Raw genomic sequence first — 14,700 nt, 5'->3', positions numbered from 1 at the left:
TTTCTCTAGCTGTGTTCTGCAAATACAGTTTAGGGACCTGTTTTGGTTCTACTTAGTCTAGAACACATGTGTCAAACACAAGGCCCGCGGGCCAAATCCGTCCCGCCAGGCCTTGCAATGTGGCCCGCACCGCGCTGTCATCACTGCACTCCGCTGCGTTTCCATCGCAGTGACAGTTTATGACTGTTCAGTAAACCATTCGGCCCACGATTTAGGCTGGATTTTAGATTTTGGCCCCTTTTCTGATTGAGTTCAACACCCCTAGTCTAGAATACAGAGATTTTCAAAGCATTTATAATCAAACTGCATTTCAATAACCTGGTATATTTAGTAGGTGGGAGCTTACTTAGAAACAAGAAATTTTAACAAGCAGACTAATCACCCCCATGCATTTCAGTCAGCTCAGTGCACTGTTAAATTTTACTCTTGGCTTCTATTGTACATGAATTGCCTGTCGTGTTAGTGTCTGCCTCGGAGAATGTTAATTATGTTTTTTCCCTTCTTTCAGGCTAACGTTCTTCATCTGTTCTGTTGGTTTTACATCCCCGATGCTGTTTGATGAGAGGAAGTATCCCTACCATCTCATGCTGCAGAAGTTTCTCTGCTCTGGAGGCCACAATGCTCTTTTTGAGTAAGGATCAACTTCTAAGCCACCTCTCTTGTGACATTGGGATACATAGAGACAACCGTCGGTTGTACCCTTACACATTTTGGGCACTAGCCCTTATTTCCCTCCATCTTTCTTGGATTCAGCCTTTCTAGAGGTGTTTGTAAAGGGTCTCTGCTTTTCCTCATTTGGTTTCCAATGTCTGGTACCTATTTTTTAGTAGGCTTATCCTTTTCTGTTGTTTCTCAATATGATTTTTCTGATTCTCGGTCAAAATTTTAATCTAAGCTTCACTTTTTGTTTGTTTATTTTGGCTTTAAAAACGAATGCTAAAAGTGGTAATCATTTTTCAACATGTATGTGTATCAAATCATAACACTGTACACCTGAAATTTACATGTTACATGTTAATAATATCTCACAGCTTGAACAAAGACCGAAAAAGTTAAATCTAATAAATGTGGGACAGATTAGAAGCAATGGCTCCAAGGGGAGGGACATGAGGTGCCAACATAAAGACTAGGAACCTATCAAATGTCCTTTTTACCACTACCCCATCTAAAATACTAATGTTCTCTCTCCTTATTTTTTCTTATTTGAATTTAGAACTTTCAACTGGGCTCTGTCCATGGGTGGCAAAGTTCCTGTTGCTGAAGGATTGGAGCATTCAGACTTACCTGACGGCACAGGAGAATTCCTAGATGCTTGGCTTATGTTGGTGGAGAAGATGGTGAATCCTACCACGGTGCTTGAATCACCACATTCACTGCCTGCCAAATTGCCTGGAAGTGTCCAGAACTTTCCACAATTCAGTGCCCTCCGATTCCTTGTGGTAACTCAGAAAGTGAGTATTCAGCATTCTAAAACCAAGAGGAATTCCTCATGCTGATATAGATCACTCCTACTCTGTTTTGTCCTCCTTGATTAAATACCTTGATGATTAGACAACTATTAGAGTATATTCCCAGATAGGGCTGCATTACAGAAGGGAATAGGGATCATTTGAGAATTTTCCACGGTGTAGATATTTGAACCTTAAACTTCAGATTGATATTTCTAGGTTGCATTAAATGCCCCTTCTCTGTGCTTATTTAGGCCCCTTCACTACTGACCTAGGGTTTTGTTGTTGGCATGGACTGATTGTGGAAGGACTTTGGCTCATTCCTCAACAGGGCTTTTTGAAGTGGGGGGGGGGGAGTGATTTTCACACAGCTTTTCCAATTATTTCTAGGCAGCGTTTACTTGCATCAAGAACCTGTGGAACAGGAAACCCCTGAAGGTGTATGGTGGGCGAATGGCGGAGTCCATGCTGGCCATCCTATGTCATATCCTCCGAGGAGAGCCTGTCATTAGAGAGAGACTGAGCAAAGAGAAGGAGGGGTCTCGAGGAGAAGAGGATACAGGACAAGAGGAAGGTGGCTCCCGCCGAGATCCTCAAGTCAACCAACAGCAACTACAACAGGTAAAGACTCTGACCTTATACCCTGGGGCCTGGACTGTGCACCTGATAGAATGCAGTGCTTGTGGGTTTTCTAAGTTTACGTGCCACCAAGTGCCTGGTCCTGTTAGCCAGGATATAGATTTAAATTTGCTCTTTACCTTACGGGTTTGTGTGTTTGTTTGTTTTTCATCTTTAAATGAACATATAAACCACATTTTGAAAATCGTAAGCCAGAAGCAGTAGTGAGGTGTAGGTTCCGTGGAAGCACTTTTGAACTTGACATTTAAATCTCAAAAGATTATTTAGCATAGTCCTCTGAGCATTTGTACATATGTGTTCTCTTTATGTCCAGAGACCTTTGCCATATGACTTCTATATATACATGCCATAATTTTTTTTAGTTTTTAATTTCTTTATTGATTAAGGTGTTGCATATGTGTTCTTATCCCCCCAGTATTCCCTCCCATTCTGCCCACTCATGCCCTCACCTCCCTATTGTCTGTGTCCGTTGGTTTGGCTTATATGCATGCAGAGGAGTCCTTTGGTTGATCTCTAGCCCTTACCCCCATCCTCCCCTACCTTCCCTCTGAGGTTTGATGATCTGATTGATGTTTCTCTGTACATGCCATAATTTTTATAATAACTAACAAATGCTCACTTTATTTTAAATATTTTAAAAGGGTAGTCATAATGTCACCAACACAAGATAATTATTGTGTTCTTTTTTATCATTTGGTTCTATGCCTAATTTTTCTTTATTTATCTTTATTGTTGAAAGTATTAACAAATGTCCCCCATTTTTCCCACATTGCCCCCCTCCACTCAGTTCCCACCCCACCCCACCCACCCCAGGCCTTCACTACACTGTTGTCTGTGTTCGTGGATTATGCATATAAGTTCTTCAGTTAATTTCTGCCCACCCCCTCTACCCCCTTCCCTCTGAGATTCATCAGTCTGTGCCATGCTTCCATGCCTCGACTTACTTTGTCAGTCACTTTATTTTGTTCATTACATTCCACATATGAGTGAGATCATGTGACACTTGTCTTTCTCTGGCTGGCTTATTTCACTTAGTGTAAAACTCTCCAGGTCCCTTCTTTTTCCCCCCCAGCTGCATAGTGTTCCATTGTGTAAATGTACCAAAGCTTTTTTATCCACTCATCTGCTCATGGGCTCTTGGGCTGTTTCCATGTCTTAGCTATTGTAAATCGCACTGCTATGAACATAGGGGTGCATGCATTCTTTCTCACTGGTGTTTCGGGATTCTTAGGATATATTCCTAGAAGTGGGATCACTGGGTCAAATGGCAGTTCCATGTTTAATTTTTTGAGGAAACTTCATACTGTTTTCCACCAGCGGTGTGCTATGGTTCCCTTTTCTCCACATCCTCACCAGCACTTGTTGTTTGTTGTTGCTTTATTGGTGGTAGCCAGTCTGGCAGGTGTGAGGTGACAACTCATTGTGATTTTAATTTGCATCTCTCTGATAATCGGTGACTTTGAGCACTTTTTCACATGTCTCTTGGCCATCTGTATGTCCTCTTTGGAGAAGTGTTTACTTAGGTCCTTTGACCATTTTTTTAATTGGATTGTCTTTCTTTTGTTGAGTTGCATGAGTTCTTTATATATTTTGGAAATTAACCCCTTATCTGATATATCGTTGGCAAATATGTTCTCTCATATGGTGAGTTTCCTTTGCATTTTGAGGATTTTTCTGTTCTGTGCCTGATTTTACATAGCTGTCATCATGTATTCTCTAGACTTGTGTTGCTTTCATTAAGAAAATGGTGTGTGTGTTTTTTTTAATGTCTTAGCCATTCTTTCATTGCCGGATGTTCATTTCCTTATTTGATGTTGTAAAGCTCTGGTATGTGGTTTCTTTCTGTACATCTCATTGTTATTTCCGAGTGATAGAAAAATGGGTCATTTTTTTTCGGGCTCTTGTTCTGTTGCTAGTTTGTTTTCCAGAAAGTAGGACCAACTTCTGCTTCTGCTGTTGTCATTTTTGAATTAGAATAATCCTATTAATGATAATAACCATCTAACCCCATTTTCTTAGGGGATGGAATTCAGAATCATCTGTCCCATTGTGCAGCTCTAATGCTCAAAAGCACCAAGTAGACAGGTCCATCGGTGTCACCTATCTCAGCTCATAAATGTTCTCAGTTCCCGTGAACTTAGAAAACCTCATTTCTCGAAAGGGTTTCTTTCTTTTTAAAATGCGTTTGGTTGTCTCTGTTACTGTGGTTCTGAGGTCCTACATTCTTTTTGTAGCTCATGGACATGGGCTTCACAAGGGAACATGCCATGGAGGCCTTGTTGAACACCAGCACCATGGAGCAGGCCACAGAGTACCTTCTAACCCACCCTCCCCCAATCATGGGAGGAGTTGTTCGGGTGAGTTGGCTCAGGGGCTCAAATCTTGTAGGACATTGGTTTGGCTGCTGATGTGCTTTTCTCCTCTCCTGCTTTCGTCACTGGTCTTCCCTTATATAAACTCCTTCTCATTTGCAGACTTCTTCGTGCCAATATTTTCCTTTCCTAATAACTCTTCTAGCTCTAGAATGTAATAAGCAGAAGCTCCCTATCTCCCAGGCATGCAAATTACTGGACTTCGTTTGCGGAAGAACTCTTTAACCCTCCACAGTCCTAAAGCCATGGAAGAGGCTCTCTTTTCTGAGGTGGCACATTAAAGCTCCTTTCCTGTACCTAATTTCCTTGTGATTTTCCCTCTCTGTTCTTACAGCTACCAGGTAAGTCTAGCTCATTTTAACTCTAGAAAGCAGCACTCGGAGCCCCTTCTCTAAAGCTTGAGCACAGATGCCTGGTTCCTTATGAAATGGGGTATGTATGGTTGCTGCATATTCTCTTATTGCTCTGTAGGATCTGAGCATGTCCGAAGAGGATCAGATGATGAGAGCTATTGCCATGTCTCTGGGACAGGATATCCCAATGGATCAAAGGGCAGAGTCACCTGAGGTAACTAGAATACAAGGCATCCAAAGGGGTCTGACACATTGATCTTAGTATTTCTCTGAACATTCTGCTACTAGTACAAAGTAATTGGTGGAATTAAAGTCTAAAGAAAGACATGGAAGTATCATTTATCCCAACCTTATCTTCACTGATCTACATTGTATTGACCTAAAGCTTTAAGTGGGGCAGATGAAGCATTTTTCTTTACTATCAAATCAAATAATTGACCCCCAAATGTACTTGGTAGTATCCATGAAGTCAAACTTGGGTGTCTATTTTTAGGTAAAAGTTGGTTGCTTCTGTTTGCTATACTGACCGAGAATTCAGGACAATGCATATACATGATTTTGTAGGACATAATGTAGGTTTCTGTGAATAAACTGGCAATGTTTTAGTGGTTGGAAGTGTCCTTCTTTTATGTTTTTCTTGTCTTGCCTTAGCCTTTGTGGCTGCCCTCATACCTGTTGCCCCATATTAATGAACATTTCACTTGCTTGAAAAGAAGGTAGAGGGTATTCATAGGATAAGGCAAATACATTCTTAGAGTCTTCCTGGCCTTTCTTCCTTCGACTCTTCCACATGCCATCACTCTTCCTTCCCTGCCTCCAGGAAGTTGCTTGCCGGAAAGAGGAGGAGGAAAGGAAAGCTCGGGAAAAGCAGGAAGAGGAAGAGGCTAAATGTCTAGAGAAATTCCAGGATGCTGATCCATTGGAGCAAGATGAGCTCCACACTTTCACAGACACCATGTTGCCTGGCTGCTTCCACCTTCTTGATGAGCTGCCAGACACAGTGTACCGGGTGTGTGATCTCATTATGACAGCAATAAAACGTAATGGATCAGACTACCGGGACATGATTCTAAAGCAAGTAGTCAATCAGGTAAGCTCTCAAGGGGCCAAAAGACAGGAATTTGCAAGGTGGTTTTCCTGCCATCTATCAAAACCTGATTTCTTTAAAAGATTAATATTTTTGCAATTTACCCAATGTGGATGTTGTCTTTTTTTCCCTCTCTCTCTTTGAATTCTCTAGATCTAGTAATTAGCCTTTCTTGAGTTTGTTCTTATAAAAAGTAATTTTAACTATTTCACAAAAATGTCTTTGACAGGAAAAAGCAAAGCTTTCTGTTCCTAGGCATTTCTTTAGATTTATCTTAACTCTCCAAGATGTGTCACATTCCTGAACCAAGTTAGGCCCCCTGAACTAACAGTGAATAAATGTTTTTTCTCTCCCCTCCTATGCAACAACCACTAGATAAATGAGTCCCCATCCTGATGAACAGTTGTGACCTGGTGCTTATCTTTTTTGAGCAGTGTTTTTCCTCATTATGCAGTTAAAATATGCTAATGCTTAGAAGTAGGATACGAAATAAATGTCTCTAAGTCCCCACTCAAATAGATAACCAGTTTACATTTTGCTTGTATTTTCTTTACTATTTTTGTATTTAAATCATTTTAATTTTGTTTTATATTTTAAATCAAGAAATAAAAGAAGAAATCAAAAGGTGATGTATGTAATCACAACTTTGATGTATGGAATCATCACAGAAGTAAAAGACAAAACCATTTAAGAAAACAACCCTTAATATGAATGGACAATTTTATAAATTTATTACATGAAATTTAACATGCAGCCTTGCAGGTTTTACTCAATGGTTGAGCCTCGTCCCTTAAACCCAGGAGGTCATAATTGGGTTTCCGGTCAGAGTATAAGCCTGTGTTCCAGTCTTGATCCCCTGTAGGGGGCATGTAGGAGACAGCCAATCAATGATTCTCTCTCATCATTGGTGTTTTTATCTCTCTGTGTCTCCCTATCTCAAAACAGTGGGAAGAAATATCCTTAGGTAAGGATTAGCAAGAAAATAATCTTTAGATATTATCTTACAGTAGCACACATCTGCTTTTAATACAGATATCTCAATAGTATAAACAATTATTTATCCACCCTCTTTGGGCAAATGTGTTGAGCGTGGAATATGAGTACAGGGTTAAGAATGTTTTGACAAACCTTATCAAACTCTTATTTAAAGTTATCTGACTGGCCACTGTGTTTTTTTTCTAGGTATGGGAAGCTGCTGATGTATTGATCAAAGCTGCTCTTCCCCTGACTACAAGCGACACAAAAACTGTGTCAGAATGGATCAGTCAGATGGCTACCCTGCCCCAAGCATCCAATTTGGCTACTAGAATTTTGCTTTTAACCCTGCTTTTTGAGGTAAGATTTAGATCTGTTGGTCCCTCTGATTCATTCATCAGAGAATTAATTGAGCACTATTATTTGAGACATTGAAGAAGGTAGAGAGAAATGTAAGTCATGATCTCTGCTTTTTTTGAGCCTGCAGTTTCTTATAGGCTAGAATATACATAATTAAATACAAAATACAGCATTAGGTACATGAATGTCAGTGAGTTCAGGGAGGGGGTATATACCTCTTCTGGATAATGCGAGATGGGCTTCTCAGAACAAGTGTTCATTAATTGAATTGAGTCTTAGAGGATTTGGGGGTAGTCGTTAAAAGCGGTATTTAGAATTACTACCATAGTTCTGTTGTGGAATACTTTTGGTCTCTCTGAGGAAACCTCTAAGTGATAGCCAATTAGAGTAGGTGGTGAAAATTGGGTAATAGGCATAAGGTAGAATCTTAACTCTTCTTTTGTACCGGGTCAGTCAGTAGATTCTTTGAGATAAAAGAGTATTTTGGCCAGGACGTGTTCTTATTCCAACCAACATAGGAATCTATAGGCAATTGATTTTGAGCAAATGACTCTTCATTTGTCATTATGTTTAATAGTAAACCCTGAAATTAATGGAGTAAATACTTTAAGCAACTTGGGAGAAAAGTTCATTGTATGTGTCAAACTATAGTATTGGAGTTTTCCCTTGTGGTGGACGTGGTGATTCTTATTATAGCATTTATAAGTAGGTTAGAAAATACAGAATACTGGGGATCCCTTCTAACATTATAATATAAAGAGAAAATCACAAGTAACAGTCTTATATTTTCTTTTAGTTCTTTTTCTGTGTATTTAAAAAATTGAGATCCAGATTATTTTAAAAGTGGTATTTTCTCTGTGTATTATATTACGAATATTTGCCCATGTCATGTATATACTATTCCATCTCTGGACATCCCATTCTTCAAGTAATTGCCTATTGTTGGACATTTAAATAACTTCCAGTGATTTTCTGTTATAAGTAATACTTTAGTATGCCCCCTGTAGAGCAAACCATTAACTGGGTTGTGTTTAATTATCCCACCTTCCTTAAAAGACTGTAAATTGTAAGCTTTTCAACTTCAACATATTTAACATTATATATAACCTAGATGACAATCCTTAATGGTATTAATGATATTAATAAGTTTCCATATTAAGCACATACTAATGTGCTAAGCATATGTTGGGCACTTTGAATATATAGCCTCATTTAATCATCACAATTACCTTGGAGGGAGAGATTATTATTTCCTTTGATCCATGAGGAAACAAAGGCCTAGAGAATTTAAATAACTTATCTCAGATCACACAGCTGGTAAGTATTGTATCAATACATCATATAGAAGTGGAATTTGAATTCATCTAATTCTAATAGTGTTCACTCCTGTGATTACTGACTAGAAGTTGATATATGTTTTCTTTCTCCCTTTGATTAATTAATCAGGAGTTGAAGCTACCTTGTGCTTGGGTGGTCGAATCCAGTGGCATCCTTAATGTCCTAATCAAACTCTTGGAAGTGGTTCAGCCCTGCCTACAGGCTGCCAAGGAGCAAAAGGAGGTCCAGACCCCAAAGTGAGTTTATCCTATATCCTGGTTTCACTTCTATTTTTCTGGAGCATGTATGGGGCAAATCTTGGGTACCTTTTTTGGTTTGAAAATTGTGATGTCCCTGATGAAGTCAAGGTAAGTTTTACCTTGTGTCTAGGTCTCTGGTTTGCTCAGAATAAACAATTTCTCCTTTTGTAGGTGGATCACCCCAGTGTTGCTCCTGATTGATTTTTATGAAAAGACAGCCATCTCCTCAAAAAGGAGAGCCCAGATGACTAAGGTACATAATATAGTGTATATCGTTGGCAGAACTGCTTAACTTCTTGAAGCAAAGAATAGGCCAACAGAGAATACAGGAGAGTAAAGGATGTAAAGCTCTCTGATCAAAGAATAAATCTCTTGGGGGATATTGATAGCCAGATTTCTCTCCCGAATGGGCTGTTAGAGTTCTTTTTTATGGAGCTAAAGGGCCCAAGAACTTACTCTGGAAATAAATGTTTAGGAAGTATGCAGAGGAGGAGTGGCTCTTCTGTCGTGTAAAGGACTGAGTGCGCAATTTCTCCCAAAGCAGGTGCTCCTTAATGGAGATGCATATGTCACATTACCTCAGTACCTTCTCAGAGACAGATTTTGTCCCACTAAATCTAAACTCGGTTCCCCTTTTATGGAAAACAGTTGGAAATAAAAGGAAAGCAGAGGGTCACAGGACAAGGATATAGAGGATTTTGTGCCTATGAAGAGGCTCAGGAATATGAGGTTTAATGTATAAAAAAATTCTGTCTTAGTTCTCAAAATGTCCTAAGTGTTCAGTATATTTGTTTTTCCTGGGTTAGCTTTAGCAATGAGCACTGATAAAGTTAATATTTTTTTCTAACAACCAACCTTGTAGAAAATACGAAGAAACTTTGTGCTCTTGTATTTAGTACTTACAGTCCAACAACAACAACTGGCGCTGGTTTGATGACCGCTCTGGACGGTGGTGTAGTTACAGTGCAAGCAACAACAGCACTATTGATTCTGCCTGGAAGTCTGGGGAGACGAGTGTTCGCTTCACTGCAGGCCGAAGAAGATACACTGTCCAGTTCACTACAATGGTTCAGGTACATGTTCATTCAATGGTGTAAACATTATTGAGAAGAGAAGGCGCTGGGGTATGCCTTTTGGCTCCATTTTATAAGGAGCAATGTGACCATACCACTACCAAACTGGGTCTAGTTTTCAGACAAGTGGATCTTCCTAAAGTCTTCAGGTAGACCATGAATCTGTGGCAATTTGATACTGTCCCACTTGGAAATCATTTTTATTGTCTCGTCATAGATTAGGGCGTGGTTAGGGGTGGTATCTGCTCTATTGGGAAGTTTACAATTCATTAAAGGGCCTTGTGCATGCCACTTTCCCTCTCGGAACCTTGATCTTTTCTCTCTGTAAATAATAGGGATGGTTTAAATTGCCAGGGTTCCTTTCTCTTGTAGCATCTTGCCTGGGAGTTCTAATACCCCTTTCCAGAGTTCCTTTTTTGGTAGAGATATTTTTGTCTGCTTGAATTACTAGGTTAATGAAGAAACAGGGAACCGTCGCCCTGTGATGCTGACTCTCCTGAGGGTACCACGGCTGAATAAAAACTCTAAAAACGGCAATGGGCAGGAACTAGAGAAGACACTGGAAGAAAGCAAAGAAATTGAAATCAAGCGTAAAGACAGTAAAACCAATGGTATGGACTCTTAGTTTTGAATTTTTCAAGGAGTGTTTTACATGAAACTCTGTTCCTTTATTGCTTAAGTTCTAGCCGATTTCATTGCCATTTCTTTTTCTTTTCTTTTTTTTTAATATATTTTATTGATTTTTTTACAGAGAGGAAGGGAGAGGGATAGAGAGTTAGAAACATTAATGAGAAAGAAACACCGATCAGCTGCCTCTTGCACACTCACTACTGGGGATATGCCTGCAACCAATGTACATGCCCTTGCCCGGAATCAAACTTTGGATCTTTCAGTCCGCAGGCCGATCCTCTATTCACTGAGCCAAACCGGTTTTGGCAATTGCCATTTCTTATATACTAGAGGCTCAGTACACAAAATTTGTGCAATGGGGGGGGGGTGTCCCTGAGCCCAGCCTGCACCCTCTCCAATCTAGGATCTCTCTCACCACCAGGACTGCTGCCTCCCAACCACTCGCTTGCCTGCCTGCCTGATCACCCCCTAACCGCTCCCCTACCTGCCTGATTGATGCCTAACTGCTCCCCTGCCATCCTGGTTGCTCCTAACTGCCCCCCCCCCCTGCTGGCACAATCACCCACAACTACCCTCTTCTGCTAGTGATCTTGTAGCAGCCATCTTTGACCACACGGGGGAGGCCATCTTATGTGAGGGCATGAGGGTCAATTTGCATATTACCTCTTTATTATATAGGACTAGAAGCCCGGTGCACAAAATTCGTGCATGGAGGGAGGGGGATGTGTGTCCCTCAACCCAGCCTGCACCCTCTCTAATCTGAAACCCTTTGAGGGATGTCCAACCACCCATTTAGGCCCGATCCCACTGGGCAGTTGGACATACCTCTCACAGTCCAGGACTGCTTGCTCCCAACTGCTCACCTGCCTCTGCCTGATTGCCCTTATCTGCTTCTGCCTGCTAGCCTGATCACCCCCTAACCACTCCCCTGCCAGCCTGATCAATGCCTACTGCTCCCGGGCCAGCCCGATTGCCCCTAATGGCCCTACCCTGCCATCCTGGTCATCACTAACTGCCCTCCCCTGCTGGCCTGGTCCCTCCCCCGCCCAACTGCCCTCCCCTGCAGGCCTGGGTCCCCCACAACTGTCCTACCCTACAGGCCTTTGCCTCCCCTGCATTCCTGGTCCTCCCCAACTGCCCTCTCCTGCAGGCCTGTCCCTCCCAACTGCCCTCCACTGCAGGCCTGGTCCCCCCCAACTGCCTTCCCTTGCTGGCCTAGTCTCCCCCAACTGCCATCCTCTGCTGGGCTGGTCACCCCTAACTGCCATCCTCTGCTGGGCTGGTCACCCCTAACTACCCACAACTGCCCTCTGCAGCAGCCATCTTGTGGAGGCCATCTTGTGTCCACATTGGGGCGGCCATGTTGTGTCTTGGAGTGATGGTCCATTTGCATATTACTCTTAGATAGGATGATATTGCTTAGTGACTTGCTTCACACTCCTTTTTTTTTTTTTTTTTTTTTTTTTTTTTTTAATAGGGAGTGCTGTTTATTTATTTTTTTATGCTTGCATTTTTTCACACTCCTTTTGATATGCCTTTTTATCTAGTCTTAGAATTGATGTTTGGTATATTTCTCCTCATAAGGTGCAAGTATTTGACTGGTTCCTTAGGAAGGATAGGTATGGGAGAAAATGTCAAGTTGAACTGTCTGAACTCTTACTTTCTCATTTGTAGATACTCCATTGGCCCTAGAGATGACAAGTAATGGAAAGGAGGCAAGCCTGGAAGAAACAAAAATCGGGGAGATCCTGATCCAGGGCCTGACAGAGGATATGGTGACTGTTTTAATCCGGGCCTGCGTGAGCATGCTAGGAGTCCCTGTGGACCCAGACACTTTGCATGCCACCCTGCGCCTCTGCCTGAGGCTCACCCGAGACCACAAATATGCCATGATGTTTGCAGAGCTGAAGAGTACCCGCATGATCTTGAATTTGACCCAGAGCTCAGGCTTCAATGGGTTTACTCCCCTGGTCACCCTCCTCTTAAGACACATTATTGAGGACCCCTGCACCCTCCGTCATACTATGGAAAAGGTGAGTCTTTTGGTGTCAGGTGATGGTTTAGCTTTGCATCATACTTTTGTTCTCCTTGGTCTCAGAACAGATAGACTCTGGGTCTTCTTAGGATCTATAGCTAGATATGTAGTCTCTATATGCTGCCCAGTCAAATTTCCCAGCTGTACACTTAGGTGCTTGCTTGAATAGGATAGATAATCCCAGTGAATGACATGAAAAAAGAACTAGAAAATAAAGCTTTTCTATTCTTAAACTTGCTATAGTAATAGCTCTTACCTAGTAAGTTCTCTCTGGCAATGTAGGTTTCTTGAACCAAAAACTTCATAAGGAATTAGAATACCTTCCACTGAGTTCATGTCTTAAAGATCATCTCCTTGTAGGGAACTTCCCACGTGTTCACAGGTTACAAAAGTAGTAAGGTGTTTGGAATGTTTATGATTGTCAGGCACTGTGGGAAGCTCTTTACAACTACCCATTGTGCAGACCTAAAAACTGAGGCTTACATGTGTTTTTTTAAGGAACATACAGAACAGTGGAAGAAATTACAAAGTAATTAGAAAAAATAGAAACATAGCATCAACATTAATACATAATTGGAGGAGTGGAGGGAAAACACCTTACAAATAAATAAGGTTTTTCCTTTTTGGTACTTTGACAAAGTTTTCTTTTCTCCTGCTAATTCGTTGTCAACAGTCATCATGTGAATGTCACTAGATTTCACTTCTATTTTCCCCTCTTGGAACATTATTTCCTATTATACATGTATAAATAATGTTGCAATATGCATTTTTGTGCATGACTTTGTCACATTTAAGAATATTTTTCCTAGAGATTCCTAGAAATTGAGTCAGAAGTTATAACTGTTTTTTAACCTATTTGCCAGAAAGCTGGAATCTGGTACTATTTGTGTGCGCGTGCGTGTGCGTGTGTGCGTGCATGCGCGCATACATCTGACATTCTTCAGATAGGTGTTGTTTTTTTACCCAGCCTGTTTCATGTTACCTGACATGAGCAAAAACAAAAGCAGGAGAGCTGTTAAAGGCAGAACATGTACTGATCTAAGCTCAGAGGACAGCCCTACAAGGAAGAAACAACTATATAGACAGGATTCTAACATAAAAACAAGATAGTTACAATATTTAAAATTTATGTAGTAACTTTAAAAATGCTAGGAAAAAATATAGGTTCTTGTTGGATGAGAGAAAACTCGGAGCTTAGAGGACATTGTATTTGGGGGTGTTGGGAGCAAAGGAAGGTCAGTGACAATTTTAACATACCGAGTTGGCAAAATGTAAATGCTTAATAATATCCATTGCAGGTACGGGTGTGGAGAACCAGGCATACTCTTACTTTTGGTAGGAGTGGAAATTGGTGCAGCCACATTGGAGGGCAATTTGGTACTGTCAGTTTAAGATATCCTTTGACCTAGAAATTCTATGGCTAAGAACTTATAACTAAAGTCACGTATGCCAAGGTACATATACAAGAATTTTCACTGTAGAATTGCTTGTAATATCACAAAACTAGAGATCTAATGTCCAGCAGAGGACTGGATAAATAAATGTGGCACATTTTTATAGTGAAGTTCTACTTTTCTTTATTTAAAAAGTAAGAATTGTTTTATAATTGCAGCCTGACAGACAAGATATAGGGATTAATATGCCAAACTAAAGAGCATGGTCGGTTTGGTAAGAAAACCATTAAGATTCCAAAAGATGTTTATCTTTGTGAACATTGTTCATGAAGGAATAGATAATTAAAAATACAAAGGAATTGTTTTCTTTATAATTTCCTGTTTTCCATGATTGACGAGTCATTTTTTTTTAGAAGAGCAAAACCATAATAGATATCTAAGCCCTGTGATATCAAAGTAAACAATCCATAAATATGGTTTGATATCTCCTGTGGCTATCACTATCTGAAATGGATGATTGGCTCTGAGGCATAAAGGAAATCTTGAATTTTATTCTTATACACTGAGTGGATATCAATATTATATACTTTTAGAGTTTGAACCATTCAGTTTAAAATTAGGACAGCCTTTGGGAAGGCTATGAGCTGGCACTTAAATGTGGGAGCTGTAATTTGGATGAATGATCAGTGGTCTACATATATTTCCCAGTTTATCTAAAAGATCCATATACCATCTGGTCTAATAATTTATAATTTTG

General features: G+C 40.5%; 1 protein-coding gene across 20 annotated transcripts in view; it reads left to right on the top strand.

The window, feature by feature from the left end:
• HUWE1 (HECT, UBA and WWE domain containing E3 ubiquitin protein ligase 1) overlaps positions 1 to 14,700 on the top strand; it is a 143,592-nt gene that overhangs the window by 86,237 nt on the left and 42,655 nt on the right. For 17 of the 20 annotated variants that reach the window (XM_036428912.2, XM_036428911.2, XM_036428928.2 and 14 more), the window contains 12 exons: positions 509 to 631; positions 1,214 to 1,451; positions 1,839 to 2,069; positions 4,322 to 4,444; positions 4,931 to 5,026; positions 5,633 to 5,902; positions 7,082 to 7,234; positions 8,681 to 8,808; positions 8,983 to 9,064; positions 9,708 to 9,884; positions 10,336 to 10,495; positions 12,183 to 12,547. In XM_036428912.2, the coding sequence (XP_036284805.1) occupies positions 509 to 631; positions 1,214 to 1,451; positions 1,839 to 2,069; positions 4,322 to 4,444; positions 4,931 to 5,026; positions 5,633 to 5,902; positions 7,082 to 7,234; positions 8,681 to 8,808; positions 8,983 to 9,064; positions 9,708 to 9,884; positions 10,336 to 10,495; positions 12,183 to 12,547 (2,146 nt within the window). The remainder of the gene's footprint in view (positions 1 to 508; positions 632 to 1,213; positions 1,452 to 1,838; positions 2,070 to 4,321; positions 4,445 to 4,930; positions 5,027 to 5,632; positions 5,903 to 7,081; positions 7,235 to 8,680; positions 8,809 to 8,982; positions 9,065 to 9,707; positions 9,885 to 10,335; positions 10,496 to 12,182; positions 12,548 to 14,700) is intronic. The other 3 variants (XM_036428929.2, XM_036428914.2, XM_036428925.2) reach the window with 2 other exon arrangements.

This window comes from Pipistrellus kuhlii, unplaced genomic scaffold, assembly GCF_014108245.1.
Source record: "Pipistrellus kuhlii isolate mPipKuh1 unplaced genomic scaffold, mPipKuh1.p scaffold_m20_p_95, whole genome shotgun sequence".
NCBI lineage: Eukaryota > Metazoa > Chordata > Mammalia > Chiroptera > Vespertilionidae > Pipistrellus > Pipistrellus kuhlii.
The sequence above is the reverse complement of the archived record's forward strand: the minus strand, read 5'-3'. Positions and strand labels throughout refer to the sequence as shown.